We start from the raw sequence: 18,925 nt of genomic DNA, 5'->3' as shown, positions 1-18,925 counted from the left end.
TCACAGAGATCCTACCCCGGAACACTGGCTCTGGGAGCTCCTGGCCCGGTCCCACGTGCTCTGGCACATGGATGTTTGTCCTGCTGCAGCTGTGGCCACAGCTGTCTGCCCCGGCCCAGCCCCGGCCCCGGCAGGCCAGCCCCCAGCTCACGTGTGACCCCAGGTCCTTCGCCTCTCTGGGCCTCAGTTTCAGCCTCTGTGCGATGGGTTGTTTGGTAAGCTGTGATGCCCCTTCCGGTCCCATCCTTCTAGAACTCCAGGTGTTTAGGGAGGGACCCCGAGGCTGGAAGTGGGGGTCCCCCTCCCCACGGGGCTCTGACCTTCTCAGCATCTTGTTTACAGCTCCTGGGACGCAGAGCAGGGGGTGGGCTGTGAGCTCAGCCACCAGGGGTTGCGTCAGGAGCCTGGGGGTTGCACACGGCTTGGGCGGCAGCTGGCGGGCTCTGAGAAAGCTGTTCTTCTCCAGGAGCAGCTGGAGTAGCTGCGGAGAGACCAGCTCTGCCCAGCGGGGGCGGTCAGGGCTGAGTGGCTGGCGGAGGGCAGAGGCCTTGACTGCCACAGAGCCCACCACTGCAGGGCCAGCTGGGGTGGGCGAGCAGGCAGTGCCCAGCGTCAGGCGAGGTGTCCCTCCTCCCGGAGGTGGCATCCACAGGCCTCCCTGGATGCAGAAGCGTGGAGTCAAGGGCCCCGACAGAGGTCAGCCAGGGAGGGGCTGAGCCGAGCCCACGGCCCAGGCCCAGCTGACGCCTGCGCTGTGAGCCTCACCTCCTGCCTCCCGTTTCACACGTGGACAACCTGAGGTCACAGAGGGAGGGGAGCCATGTCACCCAGTGAGCTGGTGGCAGGCAGCAAGCGGATGTGAAGTGACATTTGGGCACCTTGGGGCCAGACTGTGCGTCAGGAACCTCCCGTGTGACATTTGTTTTTGGCGGTGCCACGCCGCTTGCGGGATCTCAGTTCCCGGGGCAGGGATTGAACCAGGCCACCTAAGTGAACGCGCCGAGTCTGCCCTGTGTGACATTTAATTCAGCACTTACTACAGCAAAGCCGCTTTAGGGACAGATGGGTCTCACCCCGCCCTCTCTGGGCAGCGGGGCTGCGTCCTACGTCTGCCCCCTTCCTCCCTCCCCTCCAAACCCGAGGATCTCTGGGAGGCGGTGGAGAAGGGGGGTTGCTGATGAACTGGTCACCGTTGCTGCCTGCAGACGCCACGCTCAGGGAGCCCGGTCCACCCCAGGTCCACACCTCAGGGGAAGACGGCTCCATGAAATGCCAAGAGGGAGCCGGCGACCCGTCTGGGGCACTGCAAGCATGTGATCCGACTGGATCTACTGGGCAAGTGCTGGGCACGCCCGACGTCTGTCTCTCAAAGTCTCAGGCAGGAGGGTCTTTCGGTTTCCCCCACGTTGCCCCACCTCTGAGGTCACCTGCAGCTGCGAGGGGCAGTTCTGGGCTCGCTGTCAGCATTACCTCCAGGGCCTGCGTCCCTCTGCCTTTGGCCTGGGGGCTCCCTTTGGGCATAGCGGACACCAGCTCCGCCCCCTGGAACGAGGGAGGGTGGGGTCTGTGGACGACCACCCCGCTTTCCATTTTGCACAGCTCTTCAGAGGGTCTCAGCCGGGTCCACCCCGTCGCCTGAGCCCACCAGCTCAACACCGCAGGCCTCTGTCGGCTTCTCTCCCTTCCCCACCCCCGCTGCTGTGCTAAGGGCTGGATTGTGTCCCCCAGATTCATACGCTGAAGCCCTACCCCCAGCGTGACGGTAGGTAGAGTTGGGGCCTCGGGGCTGAGCGGGGCTCGGTGAGGGTGGGGACTCCACGGTGGGATTGCCGGCCCTATGGGCAGCCCCCCGCCCCGTGTGTGCACACAGAGAACAGCAGCCTCGCCAGCTGGGAAGCCGCTCCCGCCAGGAACCGAATGGATCCCCTTGATCTTGGCCCCTAGACCCCTCTCGGATGCCTGGCCCTGGTCAAGTCTGAGGCCCTACTCTCAGTGCCCTGCTTCCAGCTCACCCTCTGCCCAAGTCCAGGCCCACGCGCCAGCTGGCCACACTCGGCATCTCCAGGGCCCGGCCGTGTCCTGGACTTGCCGCTTCCACAGCCCCGGCCTCCTTACTCTCAGGGGGACCAAGTGGCCGCTGGGCACGTGCTCAGGACGGCTGAAGATGGAGAGCAAGGACCACGCTGCGCGGGCCGTCGCGAGTGTGCAAAGCAGGGGGCCTGCCCGGTGGGAGCGAGAGCAGAGACCCCAGAGGGTGGACAGACTTCGGACGTTCCGGCTGTTCTCGGTTGAGGGGTGGGACGGCACGGGGCCTGCTCTGTGGGGACGCTGTGGCCCACCCGCTCTGGATGGGAGGGGAGGGATGGGGGCTGGCTGGGAGGCGGGCAGCCCCGCGGCGTGGGCTGAACCAGGCTCTGGGGCCGTGCTCTGACGTTTTCGGAGGATGCTGGCACCGGGATGGGCTGTAACTGTGGAGTCCAGCTCAGGGTGGACGGGAGGGGGCGGGCGGACCGGCGGGCAGTGGGGACCATGGCTCGGTAGGGGTTGGGAGGTGCCTTGCAGGGCTGCTTCTATGCCTGGGCCCCTCCTTCCCCAGCAGGGCCTGGGTACGGCCCAGGGGTGGGGACTGAGAAGGGTGCTTAATTCACATCATCTGAGCCCTGGGATTGCAAAACTGGGATGGTGAGCCAGACCCCAGAGCCCTCATTAAAAAGCCGCCTGTGACAGTTTCTGGTTCTCTTCTGAGTGCGGGTGCTGAGTGATTTTTGGTCCGATTTCCCTCCCCCCGTCCAGCCAGCTGGCCACACTCGGCATCTCCAGGGCCCGGCGTGCCTGTCTCCACGCACCTCCTGTGAGCCCTTCTAGGTACCGAGCACGATTCCGGCTGCCGCCACGGCCGTCTGAGACCATCTCCTGAAATTCGCCCCGTGGCGGGTCATTTAAGTCCGGACCTACTGAACCCCAGGCTCTCGGAGCTCGGAAAAGCTTGCAGTCTGCAGTCTGAGGTCACTCCCCCGCCCCACCCCCGAGGCAGAAGGTGGCGGCGGTCACACAGAGGCCGGCTGGCGGCAGACCCTGCCACGCTGTGAGGTTTGGAACCAAGGGAACTTGATCTTTCCGGGGCCGGTGGTCCAGAACACAGGGCTGGGCCCCTCCCTCTCAGCCCTGATGGGCGCCCCTCACCCTCACAACCCCACTTGTGACCCTGGGAGCTGGCCCTGGGCAAGTTCACGGCTCCCGCCATCCCCGGGCAGCCCCTGCGGTGTCCCTGGGCAGCGAGCTTTGTCTCTCCTGTTCTGCCTCATTCCCTGTTGCTGGGTGGTCTCTGCAGTGAGGATGACACAGCACAGATGCAGGGAAGCCTTTATCACACGGCCTGGCCAGGCACACTCAGCGGACTCGACGCTCCCAGCCAGGCGCCTCTCCAAGGGCTCTGCCCGCCTGCCAGGAGGTCGGAGGTCTCAGGACCCTCCAGCCTGGGGGAGAGGCCACGGCACGGGGAAGGGAGGGGTCTTGCCGGGGACCGGGGGGCTGGGAGTAAGTGGGGAGCCAGGGCTGAGTGGTGGGGCGGCTGGGGCGTGGCGATGCCTGGGTGCTCCAGGCGGTTAGCCCCGGGTCTCCGTGCCCACTGATGTGTCAGCTCTGGGTCAGGAGAAGCTGCACAGCGGCGGGCGGGCTGCCCCAGACGCCCGTGCTGGCACAGGACCGTGTGCTTGTAAACTTTAATTCCCATACAGTAGAGAAACATACAGTACAAGCAACATGGGGGACCGGCTGCACCTGGAAACAGGCTCCCCGCGGAGAGGGGGGCACCTTGCCTGCTCCTGGGCGATGCCGTGAGTCCCGCTGCACAGAACAGCCAGGGGAGGTGTAGCCGGCTCAGCCCTCCCCTCCCCTCCCCCTGCAGGTCCCAGCTTCCTCTGCCCTCCACCCCAGGGGCCCCTCCTGGAGGACGACGGGCAGTCTTCCAGGGGGTCAGACACGCTCTGCTCCCTGCCAGCTTCTCTTGCGCCTGGGAAGGCGGACCTCATCGCCAAGCCCTGGGGCTTGGCTGGACGGCCGGGGAACATCCCGCGGTGCCAACTCCGGGCCAGACCCGCCACACCTGACTCCTCAAGGGGAGCAGATTGGCCGGGCAGACAGCCCTGGTCATTCGACGTGGTGGGCGCTGTGCTATTGGGTGTGGGAGGCCAGGGAGGCACACCTGGGAGAGGAGAAGGCTGGGGGGCTGAGACCTGAACAGGTGAGAGTCAGTGAGGGGAGGGGTGGGGCAGCGGGCATTCCAGAGAGAGGTATCCTATCAACAGGTGCAAAGGCAGGAAGGCCGGAGAGAGGATGGGACTTCCTCCGGGAAAATAGAAGAGTTTTCTAGATCTGGGAACTTGGAAGGGCCCTCAGGAGCATTTGGTGGGCGGAGGGGGGGGGGACATTGGGCTGCCCCCAGGGGCACCGTGATGCTGGGGCCAATCCTCCCAGAAGGCTGAGATGCGGACCCCTGGCCAAGCCCAGCCCGCGGCTCTGGCCCTGGACGGCCGGGAGGAGGCCTCTGGCTCTGCTGAGGACCGACCTCGGTCCTTTGTCCTGACCCCAAGGGAGGCAGCGGCTCCGGGCGGAGCCCGTCTGCTGGCCCCTGTCCCGGCTGCAGGCTCCGTCGGCGATGGAGGGAGGGGGTCCCCCCTCACAGGACGACCTCGGGCACGATGCTGAAGAGCAGGTCGTCGTTGCCCCGCCGCACCTGCAGCAGCAGCGGGGACTCGGTCAGGACGGCTTCCTGCAGCTCGCTCGAGTCGGCCAGAGGGCGCCCGTTGACCTTGACGATGATGTCGCCATCTTGGATGCCCCCTCTGCCAACAGGAGAGACACGTGGTCACAGCACCGCCCCGAGAGGCCCGGGCCCGGGTCTGGGCACAGTGGGCTTTAACAGCAGCACATTAGGAAAATTCATTTCAACAGGGAAGGACACGGCCCTGACCGCGAGGCTCTCACAGCAGACGGAAAGCACTGCCCTGCAACGGACTAGCGCTTTCTCCGTCTACTTCTGTACATCGGAAGGGCTGGGGTCACGTGCTGGCTGCAGCCTCCCTCGCTGGGCTGCCTTGGGCCAGGTGCTCTGCCCCTTCGAGCCTCGGTTTCCACATCTACAGCCCTATGTGGGAACATGCTTTGCAAATTACAAGGTCCAGGGGGTTGATTCTAACGTAAGATTTTCCCGTCAGAGACAGAGCGAGCTGGGATGGCCCCCGCTTTCTGCACCTGACTCGCTGTGACCTTCCCCTCCACCCAGAGGGCGGGCAGGGTGGCACCGGGGTTAGATGCATGGGTGATAGCGCCCAGATCCACACATGTGGGCCGTGTGACCTCGGAGGAGTGACTTCGCCAAGCCTTAGCCTTCCCATCTGAGCAATGGGGCGAGAGCAGCAGCCCGCGTGTCCCAGGCTGCAGTGAGGATTAACCGAGATGACGCACGTGGAACGCACAGCTCACATGCAGCCTTGGTCAGCGGCAGCCACCATCACCACCGAGCTCCCGTCTGGCTCTTGGGGTGCCCTGCGTGTGGCCGCTCTCGGTGACTGCTGTCTGCTGAATCACTGGGGTGCAGCAACTCGGAATAAAGAGCTTGAGTTGCGGTGGTTATTCTTTGGCTTTCATGGATTCATGGATCGGTATTGCAACAATTTTTACTGCAGGTCGGCTGCAGGCTGAGCGCGTGTACTATGTTCACGGCGGAAGGACACAAGGGGTCCGCGTCTTCCAGCCCAGCACACGAAACAGAAAGGAGGCGTCCTGTTGGGTTGGAGGGGCCACGGGGGCTGGGGGGCCCACCTGCACGGCTCCAGTCCGCACTCTGCCCTCACCCTTTCCGGCAGCCCAAGATCTCAGCGTGGACCATCTCCAGCTCCCGGGGTTACAGTTAAAAGCGGGATCTGATGCAGCCCGCCCACTGCACAGATGCAGCCCTGAGGCAGAGGAGGGGCAGGCGCTGGCTCAGAGCTGCTCCAGGGCCCAGGATCAGCCTCGCAAGTGCGTCAGACCCCACCCACCGCACTGCCTGCCTCGGTTCACAGTGCTGCCACATTTGACCTTTCTCTAGTAGCTGGTGGTTTCCAAGAAAACAAGGCTTTATCTCATTTGATCTTGACAATGTCTCATGGCACAGGAAGAGTAGGCTGAATCATGCCCATTTTGTAGATGAGAACACTGGCCCAGAAAGACCCAGGCTGGCCCACGGGGCTGGTGAGAGCCAGGCTGACGCAGCTCGGGGGGACCTCTGCTACTACTCTGTCTCCCCAGACCCAAGGAGAGGACATTCTGGGCCAAGGAAGGGCACGGCCTTCACCTCTCCAGCCTGCCCCTGGCTTAGAGGACTGGCCGGAGTCCCACCTGCCACTCCACATTGCGTCACGCCGCCGGGAAGCTAAAGGTCATTTGCATCAGTGAAGCCCAGCCCAGGCCCTGCACCCACCTGCCCGGTCTCCCTGCTTCCTCTGGTGAAGCCTACCTCTGAGAAGGTGAATTTGGGACAACCTCTTGCACGTAAATTCCACTGCTGACCGCCGGGAAGTCTGGGTTGCTGGCCTTCAGTTCCTCCACCAAACTGAAAAGGCAGTTCCACGGTTAAGGCACTTCTTCCGAGCCTCCAAACTGACTCTTCCTTCTCTCCACCACCCGGGCCAGACCAGGCGTCTCCTCTGGGCTCCCACATTACCCTGTCCTGCCACTGACCACTCTGGGTTGTCACTGATTCTTGCCTGTGTCCCCTACTCAACGTGGGCTCCTCAAGAGAAACCTTGGTGAAGGTGGATGGTTAGAAGTGTAAAGAGGGGAGGGTGATGGACAGACAGATGGGAGGATGGGGGGAGAAAGGATGAGGAAGGAAGGAAAGGTAAAGGAGGATGAACAGACAATGGGTGAACGATGCTGTGAACAGACGGACGACTGGACGGATGAGTGGATGGATGATAGGGAGACAGAAAGAACACCTTTAGAAGACAAATTGGCATAGCGGTCTTGATTCCGAATTGCTTTCAGACTTATTTCCTAGGTGAACAGCTGCTGAAACAGGAAGAAGGTCATTTTAGGGACTGAGTGGGTCGGAGGGTGAGTCAGGTGAGCTTATCTCTTCCCAGAGCTCCCCAGTGCACAGACCTCTTCCTTCTTCAAACCTTGGACCTGACGTTGCATTTTCCTCCCTTCAGCTTCCTTTCCTTCCTCTCTCTCCCTCCTCTTCCCCACCCCCTTCTCTATTTCACTCACTGAGTATTTCCAGGCACCCACTCTGCTGTAGACCGGGTCCTGGGAGGGGTGGGGGGAGCAGACAGATGAGCAGGACCCAGTCCCTGCTCCCAAGGAGCTCATGGTCAAGGTTGAGGATGGGCGATTCTGACACCACGGGACCAAGGCGACGCTGGCGAGGGAAGCACAGCTTTGCAAGAGAAGAGGAGGCACTTCCTCCCACTCGAGTAGCCTGGGGAGGTAGAATAGTGTCCCCCCCCGCCCCCAAAACTGATGCCCACCTAGGGCCTCAGAACGTGACCTTGTTTGGAAATAGGGTCTTTGCAGACACGGTTGGTTAAGAATCTCTAGATGAGATCAGCCTGACTTAGAGTGGGCCCTTAATCCAATGGCTGGTGTTTTAATAAGAGAGATAAGAGGGAGACTGGACACAGACACACAGGAAGAAGACGCCATGCGATGAGAATGGCAGAGCTTGCAGTGATGTAACTACAACCCAAGAAACACCTGGAACCACCAGAAGCTGGGAGGTACAAGGAAGGGTCCTCCCCTGGAGCGTCCGGGGGGAGTGCAGCCCTGCTGACACCTTGATTTTGCACTGTGGGCTTCCAGAACTGTGAGAGAATGAATTTCTATTGTTTTGAGCCTCCGAGTTTGTGGTAATTTGTTATGGAAGCCGCAGGAAGCTAATCTGGGAGGCTTCCTGGAGGAGGGGGACCTGAATGGAGTCCTACGGAAGCCAAAGGAACCTATCAGGCAAAGGGGGGAAGGCATTCCAGGCAGAGGGACTGGCCTGAGCAAAGGCTCAGAAGCCTGAGTGTGTCTGGTCTGCTGGAGCACCTGCGGGTGGCCGGGCATGTCGCGGCCAGGGTCTGGGAGGAAGCTCGAGGTGAGGGATGAGACCGGAGGGGTGGCAGGGGGCAGCCTCCTTCAGCACTCACCTGGGTGTGATGGTCCGCATCCGTATGCCAATGAAGCGCTTCTTCCAGTCTAGAAACCGAGCATGTCGGGACTTGGTTAGAGCCACCGTGAAAGTCTCTGTCCCCCCTAGGAGCCAGGCAGGGGCAGAAGTCCCCCACCCCCTACACCAGTAGTAGAAGGCAGCAGGAGCCACCTTGCTTGGACCAGCCCAGCCCCCTTGTGATCAGGCACCTAGAGTTACCTCTCTCCACTTGGCTGTTCTTGAGGAGCTGGGAGACGTCCTGGCTCTAACCCTGTGGCTTCGTGCCCACCCTCACCCTCTCAGGCACCATCCAACCACCTCAGCTCTGGCATCTGCTCTCCTGCTAAGCCCCACATCCAAACCCCAGCGGACAGTGGGGCTCTTCTCTCCAGCCTCCATCCCACGGGCTCCCCAAACTCACCTTACTCTGGTCTGAACTAGTCACCTCCCCCAGCCTTCTCCATAAATAATATATTAATTGATAATACCCAGTGAGCTCTGACCACGTGGCAGGCCCTCTGGTTGGAGCACTGCACACATAATAGGCTAAGACGGTACCTCTATGCCCCCAGCTGCCCCAGCCGGTGACTTAGACCCAGAAATAGAATTTACATATTTTAAACCATAAACAAGTTTCAGTACATTTTTAAAATGTCATATCATAAAAATATGCTCTCTGGCCACAATGGAATTAAACTAGAAATCACTAATAGAAAGGTATCTACAAGATTCCCAATGACTTAGAAACCAAATATATATTTCTAAATAACCCATCTTTATTTTTTTTTTTTTGCGGTACGCGGGCCTCTCACTGCTGTGGCCTCTCTCGCTGCGGAGCACAGGCTCCGGACGCGCAGGCTCAGCGGCCATGGCTCACGGGCCCAGCCGCTCCGCGGCATGTGGGATCTTCCTGGACCAGGGAATGAACCCGTGTCCCCTGCATCGGCAGGCGGACTCTCAACCACTGCGCCACCAGGAAAGCCCCTTTGGCACTATTTTTAAAAATTAATTCAAAGCACATAATAGTCCTAAGTCTAAGACCTCACAAAGTAAAACTTTTGGAAGAAAATGTAAGAGAAAACCTTCCTGGACCTTTGGTTAGCAAAGATTTCTTTGATATAACACTAGACTCAAAATCCATTTACAAAACTTGGTAAATTAGACTTCATCAAAATTTACAAAACTTCTGCTCTTAAGAGAACGAAAAGACAAGCCACCGGGAGAAAATATTGGCAATTCATTTATCTGACAAAGGAATCCTATCCAGAATGTATAAAGAATTCTCAAAACTTAAGAACAGAACAACTCCAATTTTAAAAATGGGCAAATTATGTAAACAGACATTTCACCAAGGAAGATTGATGGATGTTCCAGATGGTGGAACCCTGGAACATGGGAGATGTTGGGAGATGTGGGAGTTGAGGTCAGAGCACATGGGAGCCCTGACCCCATCGATCTGCTGGGCTTTGGGTTTTGGGTTTTACTCCCAGTGAGGTGGAGCCTGGGGAGGGTTTGCACAGAGACACACCACGGTCTGCCTTAAATTTTGCAAGAACCTCCTCTGGCAGTGGGAAGAGTCTGTGGGGGGGCAAGGGCATGGACAGAGGAACAGAGAGGAGGTGAGTGTCCCTGGTGGCTGGCTTGGGGGGTGGAGCTGGAGATGGCAAGAGAGCAGTAGGGGACGGACTGATCCCCAAGATAGGGCCAGCGGGGCTGGCTGATGGATTGGATGCAGGTGGAAAATCTGGAAGGATGGAGCTGCTGTAACTGAGAAGGGGAATGGTGATGGGGACACACAGATTGTGTGTGTGGGGGGGTGACAAGCAGTTGTACATCTGAGACTAGGGTTTGGGGAGAGGGTCAGGCTGGAGATGTAAATTTGGGGGAGTCACTCTAGATGGCACTTAAATCCACAAGACTGGATGAGGTCCTCAGAGGAAAGGGGTGGGGCCCGGGCACTGAGGCCTCAGCCCTCCAACCTGCTCCCGGCATGAGTACTGGCCACTGGTCAGCTTCGCTCACAGCCCCAAGGTCATGCTTACCAAAGAGGAAGAAACCCGCGGCTTCGAGAAGCGTAGCCCAGGGTCACCTGAGGCCAGTGGCTGTCCTGTTAGATCTCCTGGGGCAGGAGATTCCTCACCCTCCACCGACCCCGGAGCAGCAGGCCCCGCCCACTCGCGGGCTCTCCAGAAACAGAATCATAACTGCAACCCTTCGTCTTCCCGTCCTTATTGGAAAATCACCTAAGTGATGCGTGTCGCGTGCTGGAAACAAGGCTTGGAGGGAGGCTGGGTGCCCTGTTTCTTTCTAAACATGTCATGGAACCACGCTGACCCAAAGTGAGGCAAGTACATCAAAGATGGTAACAAAACAACAATGCGGGCGGGGAGGGGAAGTGATCGCCTGAAGGGGGCGGATGCTCTCCGGGGAAGGAGAAATGCACCCAAGGGTGCATTTTCACATGGTCAACTGTGCGCCACATGAACTGACTCTCACTTCAACAAACAAACAGACACGAGAGCGATGCTCACACCTGGGCTTCTCGGCATCAAGACTAATCTCTCATTTGCCCCAGGGCCCCCATCCCAGGAAATGCCCCTCACTCACCCCACCGTCCAGCGGGTCCTATTGGCTCCAAGTTCAAAATAGATCCCAGACCCAACCAGCCCTCACCCCACAGCTGCCAGCCCCCGAGCCTGGCCACCAGAAAGGCTGCTGTGAGCCCCTAACTGGTCTCCGGCATCGACTCTTGTCTCCCCAAAATGGACGCTGTAGATTACTGTTGTATCCTGCCACTTAACTGAGTTTTCTGACGGGTTCTATTTGTTTTTGGGTGTCGCCTTCAGCATTTTCTATATAGAGTATCAGGTCATATACAGAGTGACAGTTTTCCTTTTTCCTCTGCCACTAGATTCCTCTTCTTTCTTTCTTTTTTTTCTTTTTTTCATTTAATTATTATGGCTAGGACTTCCTAGACCATGTTGAACGACAGTGGCGAGTGTGGTCAGGGTTAGACTTATGTGTGAGCATAACTGGCCCTCTTCCCCTTCCTCCCTCTCCAACTCTCTGAGGCTTCCAGGAAGGACAGGACAAGTCCAGGGTCACACATGACTCAGGGAGTCGAGCTGAACCATTGTTTTTCTGCCCCTCAGTCCTGGGTGTAAGTTTGTGTACTATCTGTGTACCTTCTGGGCGGACACCTAGGATGGCCCAGCCCACTAACTCAATCACCCGCTGTGGGGACACATTAGTCCTAAGGCTGGCTGACACTGGCAGACACTCCTGGGGCCACTCTTACCTTGAAAGTCCCCCAGAGGCCTCTGCCCCCCAACCCCTAGATGGAAACAAGAAGTGCACCTTACCTAACATCCCCTCACTGTAATAAAAAGATGGTCAGTCTTAAAGAAATTTAGATTAACTGGGTTTGGATGATTTGGTATTTTTATTTTAAAAAAAATACCTAAAAGTGAACATCAGTCAATTTCAGAAGGCTTTAAAATTACAAATTCAGTCAATCAGCTAAAACTTGTTGGGCTCTTTCATTAGTCCACATGTCCTCAGGGAGGTGATAGCTCTGGGGACAGGGGACGAGTGTTCCCTGGCACCTGGGGTGAGGTCAGTGCTGATGGGGACAGTCCCCGTACAACAAAGGATGGGGACAGTCCCTGTACAACAACAGAGGAAGAGAGAAAAAAGAAGAGGATGTTATCACCCCACTTCCAACAAATCAGTCACGTCACAGCTCAATCTGTGCCAAGTACAGCCCCACTGATTTCCAGGAAGGTGGCCAAAGTCAAAGGCACCCCTGGAGCAGAGGAAAATTAAACTGGAAAACTTGGTTATTAGAGAAAAAACCAAGTGTGGTACGAAGGTGCAGCCCTGGATCAAGCTCTGAGCTTCCTAGCAGCCAAGAAGAAAAGGGCTCAAGAGGTGAGATGACCCCCCTGGCCAACAGAAGCCTTCAGCTTCTTTAAGGAAGACCAGCTGTGCCCTAGCTTCAGGCTGTCTTCACATAAGGGACACGGATGAACCAAACGGGGTCCTCAACTGTGGTTCTCCATGGGACCAGTCCTCTTAGCCCTGGTCTGGGCTGTACTGGAGTCTGTACACTTGGCTGGTGGGGGCGTGCAGGATGGGGCAAGCATGAAGAAATCCCCCTTCCCTCAGTGGACTGCTGGCAAAGGGGCTGGGAGGAGACAGGGAGCAATGTGAAGGTGTGAGCAGTAGGGCTGAGTCAGGTCTGGGTGCTGGCCACGAGGGGTCATGGGAGACAAACTGGGCGGAAGGAGAAGTTGCTCAGGTGAAGAGAATGGTGGGAAGGTGGAGGCCGCCAGGAAAGGTCCTGAGATCAGAAACGTGGCCCTCCTCTGGAGAGTGGCTGTGACCACCGACTTTGGGAAAGCGGCTGGCCTGTCCTTACTAGGGACAGGGGACAGTCACCTGGCCTTGTCAAGGGCTCTCCCAGATGGATGCTCGTGGCCATCTGGGAGCAGGCAGGCTGGGCTGGACGTGCCCGTGTGGATGGGGGGAGGAGATGGAGGATGAGAAGGGGTAATGTCCAAGGATCAGGACCTCGGGCTCTGCTCCCCCGGAGTAGAGGCTACACTGCCCGGCAGTCTGCATGGCCAGACGGCTGAAAGCGGGAGGACTCGTGGATGGGCAGGTGGATGCGTGGAAGGAAGGAAGGGTGAATAGGTGGATGGATGAACAGAAGGAAGGAGGGATGGAAGGAAAGGAAGAAGGAAAAGGAAGGAAGAAAGGAAGGATAGATGGATGAATGGATGTATGAGTGGGTGCACGGATGGGTGGGTGGGTTGAAGAATGGATGGCTGGATGGGGGTGGGTGGGTGAAGGGGGATGGGTGTGCTGGTGGGTGAAGGGATGGGTGTGCTGGTGGGTGAATGGATGGGTGTGCTGGTGGGTGAAGGGATGGGTGGGTGGATGGGCAGATGGGTGGGTGGGTGGGTGAGTTGATGGAAGGAAGGAAGCACTGAGTTCTGACAACTACGGAGCAGCCCAGACAAGCGAGGCCCAGGTGCCAAACCCCTGGAGGTGGGAGGTGAGGTTGATGCTCCCCAGCCAGAGGGGCCAGTCTGGAGGGGTAGGGGTGAACGTGGCCATGAAGTGGAAGTCCTGAAAGAGGCTGAGGTATCCCGGGGCGGGCGTCTCGGGACATCAGGACGGGGTCAGGAGTGAGCGTGGGCACACAGCACCGCAGGATCTCCTGGCCCGGCGGGAGGCTGTGGGCTCAGGCCTGGGACAGCCTCCCTGCCTCCACGTGGGAGCTGCGTACCTTTGCCGTGCTTGTCCTGGAACTCCGTGAGGAACCGCGTGATGCGGTCTGAGGGGATGGCGAAGGAGATGCCGGCCGCAACCTTGAGTGTGTTGATGCCGATGACCTCGCCGTCCTGGGCAGGTGATCAGAGCAGGCGGTCACTCGGGGAGCCCAGGCGACCTCTGCCCTCAGCAGCAGAGTGGCGTGTCCGCGGCTCGGCTCCCAGGGGGGACCCTGGCCGTCAGCACCCTCCCTGAGAAGCTCCGAAAAGGTGCTCTGGGGTTCACACCTGGGTCAGGGACCCCCACCTCTCCCGCCATTTGCCTCCAAAGCTGACCCCGCTCCCATCGCTGGAGAGTGTCGGCCGGGGAAGCTTGCAATCTGCCCCTCCAAAGCAGAGCCCACTGACCGAGGACACCCCCAGGCAGCATTCCAAGGGGCTTAGGCCAAGAGGGACGTGGTGAGGACTGTGGGAACCCCCCATCCCCGCCTTCTAGAAGCAGGGTGGGGCAAGTGGGCCCAGGGCCGCCCCCAGCATCCCCCCTCCTTTCTGTCCCTTTGGAGCTGGGCTCCCACCCTGCCCTGCCCTGCCCGCCACGAGGCTGGTGCAGCTTGGCCGGATCTGCAGCCTGAGGCCTCTCTCCTGGACCTAGCCCCTCCTTCAGCCCGGCAGGCACCCCTGCCCTGGCTCTCCTGTTCACCTCGGGGGTGACATCTGCACATGACACCCAGGCCACGGCCTGGCCTGGTCACCAGGGGCCCCCTCTGGGGCCTGCCGCAGAGCTTTGGACAAAGGCATACTTCGCCCGCCTGGTCCCCCAAGTGCCCATCCCCACCTGTTCCCTAGGAGCCGTGAGGTGGGAGGACCAGGCCAGGGAAGGATCCAGGGATGGAGAGTCTCTCACGGACCCTGTACGCCCATCCCCCTCCGCCTGGACCACAGGGTGTGGCCTCCTGAACTCTGGCCTAAGGTCCTCCCACACGAGCTTTCTTGAACACCAGCGCTATGGCCTCAGCACTGCTGGAAGAGCCTAGGGCTTGTCAGGGCGCGGGGAGACGCACCCTCCGCGTCAGGACGTGGCGCACCAGCCTCCTTGCACTGTTTCCCACCTGTCGCTCCAGCAGCGACACCTGCCTGTACGTCTCCACCCTGTGCCCGTGCTCTGCCCTCGCCCTGGAATATCTTTCTCCTGCACGTCCCCATCCACCCAAACCCTCCATCTCCACAGCCCAGACGAGATGCTCCCGCCTCCAGGAAGCCCTCCCTGATGCCATGTCAGCTGCCAGGTCCCCCGGCCTGGTGTCCCTCTGGAGCCCTCCCTCTCCTCACACTGTGCTTGGGTGTGTCCCTGCCTGACCCCCTCCTTGGATGGGTCCCCTCCCGAGTACTGCCTGAACGGCAAGGCTGAGGCGTTCCCCTGAGATCTGGCACTGGGGGAACAGGCATCTGTGTCTTAGAGAGGGCTGGACCTCAGCTGGTCTGGTCTATCCTTACACGGCCCAGACGCAGGGACCAAACCCAGGGAGCCTGGGTGCCGAGGTGCATGGCACGCCCATCTCGTCTCTTGTCAACACGACAACAGGGGGACCCAGAGGGGGTGACTCGTCCCCAATCTGTGTCCCCTGCCCCAGGCCCACCACAGGCACACAGCCCCGGCCTGGGCTGCTGTTCTCGGGGTGTCCTCACTCCTCTGACAGCACCAGCTCCCCTGGGGGTACGGGGCAGCACATGCTCGGGGTCATATCCTCCTCCTGGGCCTCCGGGCTGTTGGCTGTGTTCTGGGTCCCACGCCTGCCTCGAGGCTGTGCCCCACCCGCCATGTGAGCAGAGCCCCCGAAAACTCGAGGCCCCTGCTCTAGGGGACACTTACCAGGTTCACCAGCGGTCCCCCGGAGTTCCCGTACTGCAGGGGGAAGCAATTCGACATTAGCTGTGCCCTGAGCCCCCCGACCCCGAGGGTTCCTGAAGCTTTTTCTTCCAACTACCATTCCAACCAGCACAGAAACATGTAATTGAATGTCATCCCCGGACAACGTCAAAAGGCCTCATCACTGTCTCCCATTTCATAGATAAGAAAACTGAGGCCCACACAGGCCAAGTGCACGGCCGTCGGATCATCAGGGTCTGACCTGCCCAGTGCTGTCTGCACGGACCTCCGGGGCTCCCTGCAGCCTCACATCCACGGGGGGGCAGCAGCAGGATGGGGCACCATTTCTCACCCCACCAGCCTCGAGGAGTCTCTCAAAGACTAACGCTTCCAGAAGAGGGTCTGAACCACGGCAAAGCCAGAGGGGCAGGCGCCGGGCGTCAAAGTGCTTTGAGAATGCAAAAGGTGCTATCCAACATAATAGTAGTAATAACAGTGATAGTAATGATCAATGTTGACCGGGGTGTGTATTTGGGCAAAGATATTCCAGGGGCCTTGGCTATGCCTCTACATCCCTGAAGGGCTGTCCCGGGTCAGGGCAGCGGCCTCTAACTCCCAGGGCCAGCCTGGCACCCACGGGTAGGAGTCACAGGGAGTCAGAGCTCCACTTAATCTATAGAAAGAACTTTCTAGTCCGTGGATGCGTCCAGTGATGGAGAGGGCTCTGGGGACAGAGCCCACGGCTACGGTGGACGCTTACGTTGATGATGGCGTCTGTCTGGATGTAGTCCATGTCTGAGTCCCGGAGGCCCAGCTCCCGGCCGTCCCGCTGGGCCGTGCTGACGATGCCCGTGGTCACGGTGTTCTGCAGGGCGAAGGGGCTACCGATGGCCACCACAAACTCGCCAGGCCGCAGGTCTGCCGAGTGGCCCAGCAACAGCGCCGGGAGCTTTTTCTGGGGGGAGGTGGGGAGGACACGGGGAGGGGGGCTCAGCTGTCGGCCTTTGGTGGGACCAGAGCCAGATCACGTCCAGGCCCCCGGCAGGGCGGTCCCTGGAGCAGCTGGACAGAGCCGTCAGGGCTGCAGACCAAGGCAAGTCTGACTGCCCCGTGGTGGCCACGAGACCCAGGGCTGGCATTCACAGAGCAGAGGCTCAGCCCCCCAGTGACCACAGGTCTCCCTAGGGCAGGCCTCAGGGGTCCGTCATAGGGAGACTGCACAGAGGGTCGAGCGGGGTACAGCCTCCAGGGTCACTGAGCCCAGTGGTTCAATGGTCCCAGATCCCTCTGAAAATCCGACAAAAGCCATGGACAGCAGCACATGGAAAATGCACACACTCATCTGTGGAATGGGGTCTGCGCGAGCCCTGGAGCCCAGTGGGGACCCGCGACACCTCCCAATACAGACACACAGGGAAGCTGAGGCCAGAGAGATAAAGCGACTTAACCGCGCTCTGCATCCCCGTCCCGCCCCTGCACACCGAGGACACCCGCACCCTCCTCTCCTGTTTTCTCCTGGAGCCAGCGGAGCCTGTCTGTCTGTCTGTCTGACTCCGCAGCTGGACTGGGAGCTCTGAGAGGGCCCGTGCCTTATTTGTCTCCATGTTCTGGAAGCTGCAGGGGGCAAGCTCAGAGGAGGAGATGCCCGTGAGCTTGGAGGGTTTCCTGGTTTTGATGCTGCTCCCCTCATGTCAGATGTCACCCCGGGGGGAGGGGCGGCATGTGGGACCCCTCAGCACCACTTCAGCAGCTTCCTGTGGGTCTGTCCTTATTTCCAGATAAAATTCTTCTCTACAGGGTGCTGGAGTTTCCCCGCCAATGGTGTGTCAGTGACAAAGGCTACTGCAGGAAGCAAACTTCCAGGTGAACTAAATAACATGAAATCCATGTGCTAATTGCGCAGGGGAGTAAAGCTTCTAAACTACACAATGGAAAAAGGAAGAAAAGCCCCGGAGATGGCGGCGCTCAGATCACAGGGGCCTCGGCTAACTCTGGAAGTCGGGGGGCAGGATCCCGCACTGTGGACCCTGTGGGTTCCACCTGGCCTCTGCTCTCTGCTCCCATGTCAGGAGTCTCCCCTTTTTATGCAGTGCCACCACGTCAAATAAGAATTTTTCCCTGTTTTTCATAGCAGCTCTCGATAAAAGTGGAAAGGTAAACGCCTGTAAACGGAGTGAGGGGACCTCCGGGCGGGTCAAGGAGACACCAAGCGGCTGTGCCCACGTGGGAGACGTGGGGTCTCGACGCGCCACCTTCTGTGCTGGACGGTGAAGCCTCAGTAAGTGGCACAAAGGGTCCCAGGTGGAGGAACAGGGCGCTGCAGTAGGGGTGGAGACCCAGAGGGACAACGCGGGTCGGCAGCTTTCCCCAGAGCTTGGTTGGATGCCACGTGCAGGGCTCGGAGGCTAAGAGGCAGACCTGCCGTCATGAGAACCGCTGCAGGCGCTGGGCATCTCTGGGCACCAGGGCACCTGGGTCTTACTGACTCCGCTGGCATCTTTGGCCCCAGGTGGCCGCTGGGGTGCGCCCCTGCCCCCCCTGGAATTGCAGTGCCTGGAAGGGGAGAGACCCAGAGACAGCCAGACCTGGGGTCTAATCCAGCTCTGCCTCTCCCCACAGGGGTCCTTGGGCAGGGGTCGCAAACTGTGGCCCTTGGGCAAATCCAGCCCGATCCAGCAGTCTCTTCTGTAAGTAATCTTTTCTTGGACCACAGCCCAGCCATCTGGCCTGTGGCTATTTTTCCCAGTCCAGTGCAGAGCAGTTGCTACAGAGACCACAGGGCCCGCGAAGACTAAATCATTTACTACCTGGAGCTTCACAGAAAAAGCGTGCCTGCCTCTGTCCTTGAGCACATCCCTCCTCCCCCAGCCCCAGTTTTCTCGTCTTTAAAATGGACATGGTGCTCCCAGACTCAATAACTACTGGGAAAGGGCTCAAAAGTGGGCAAGGGCCTCCGTTAGGATAGCGGCGTGGAGCCCCTAAACCTCCTCTCCCGTGATTGGGCAAGAGGACACCTCCTTGCAAAAGACCGATCATCTCAAGTGCTGGCAGCTTTATTCAGAAAGAGCAGAAACCAGGTTCAGACTCAGCCGAGCTGGACTCGCCAGCCCAGACGGGCCCGCCCCTCAGGGACCTCACAGCATAGGCAGGGCACAGGTCACCGTCGGTGAGCCCGCGGTGGCCCACAGAGTCGTGACCACAGTGCTGGATGACAAGAAACTCGCTGGAGGGAGTCTAGGACTTAGCTGAGTGGGTCCCTTGGTTAGACTGACCTCGGGCAGTCACCTGACTCCCCAGGCCTCAGTTTCCCCTCTGAAACAGCCGGACACTGGTGCCCCTCTCGCCAAGGGCGATGGTGGGGATTGGGGGGTGTGCACAGGCTGGCCTCCCAGAAATGGCCGGTGGGAGTCACGGAGGAGCACTGTGGCCCCGGGGTGGGTCTGCCTGCCCAGCTGGGGTGCCGATGTGGAAGTGGGGGGATGGAGGGGGACAAGTATCCCAAGTGCTCCCCACTGGCCTCTGTCACCCCCACGGGGACAGTGGCATCCCCAGGAATGGGCCTGGGAGGGACAACGGAAGTGTCCTGGGCCTCGGAGAGCCTCCGCG

The 18,925-nt window shown here is 59.6% G+C and overlaps 1 protein-coding gene across 1 annotated transcript in view; it reads right to left on the bottom strand.

The window, feature by feature from the left end:
- Window positions 1-4,678: 4,678 nt before the first annotated feature.
- Window positions 4,679-18,925, bottom strand: part of HTRA3 (HtrA serine peptidase 3) — a 28,554-nt gene continuing 14,307 nt past the window's right edge. The window contains exons 4-9 of the mRNA XM_065877524.1: window positions 16,080-16,274; window positions 15,323-15,355; window positions 13,470-13,584; window positions 8,175-8,223; window positions 6,500-6,595; window positions 4,679-4,844 (exon numbers count right to left, since the gene is read on the bottom strand). Coding sequence (XP_065733596.1) covers window positions 4,679-4,844; window positions 6,500-6,595; window positions 8,175-8,223; window positions 13,470-13,584; window positions 15,323-15,355; window positions 16,080-16,274 — 654 coding nt within the window. The remainder of the gene's footprint in view (window positions 4,845-6,499; window positions 6,596-8,174; window positions 8,224-13,469; window positions 13,585-15,322; window positions 15,356-16,079; window positions 16,275-18,925) is intronic.

Source organism: Phocoena phocoena, chromosome 5 (genome assembly GCF_963924675.1).
Source record: "Phocoena phocoena chromosome 5, mPhoPho1.1, whole genome shotgun sequence".
Taxonomy (NCBI): Eukaryota; Metazoa; Chordata; class Mammalia; order Artiodactyla; family Phocoenidae; genus Phocoena; species Phocoena phocoena.
This window is presented reverse-complemented; position numbering and strand designations above follow the sequence as displayed.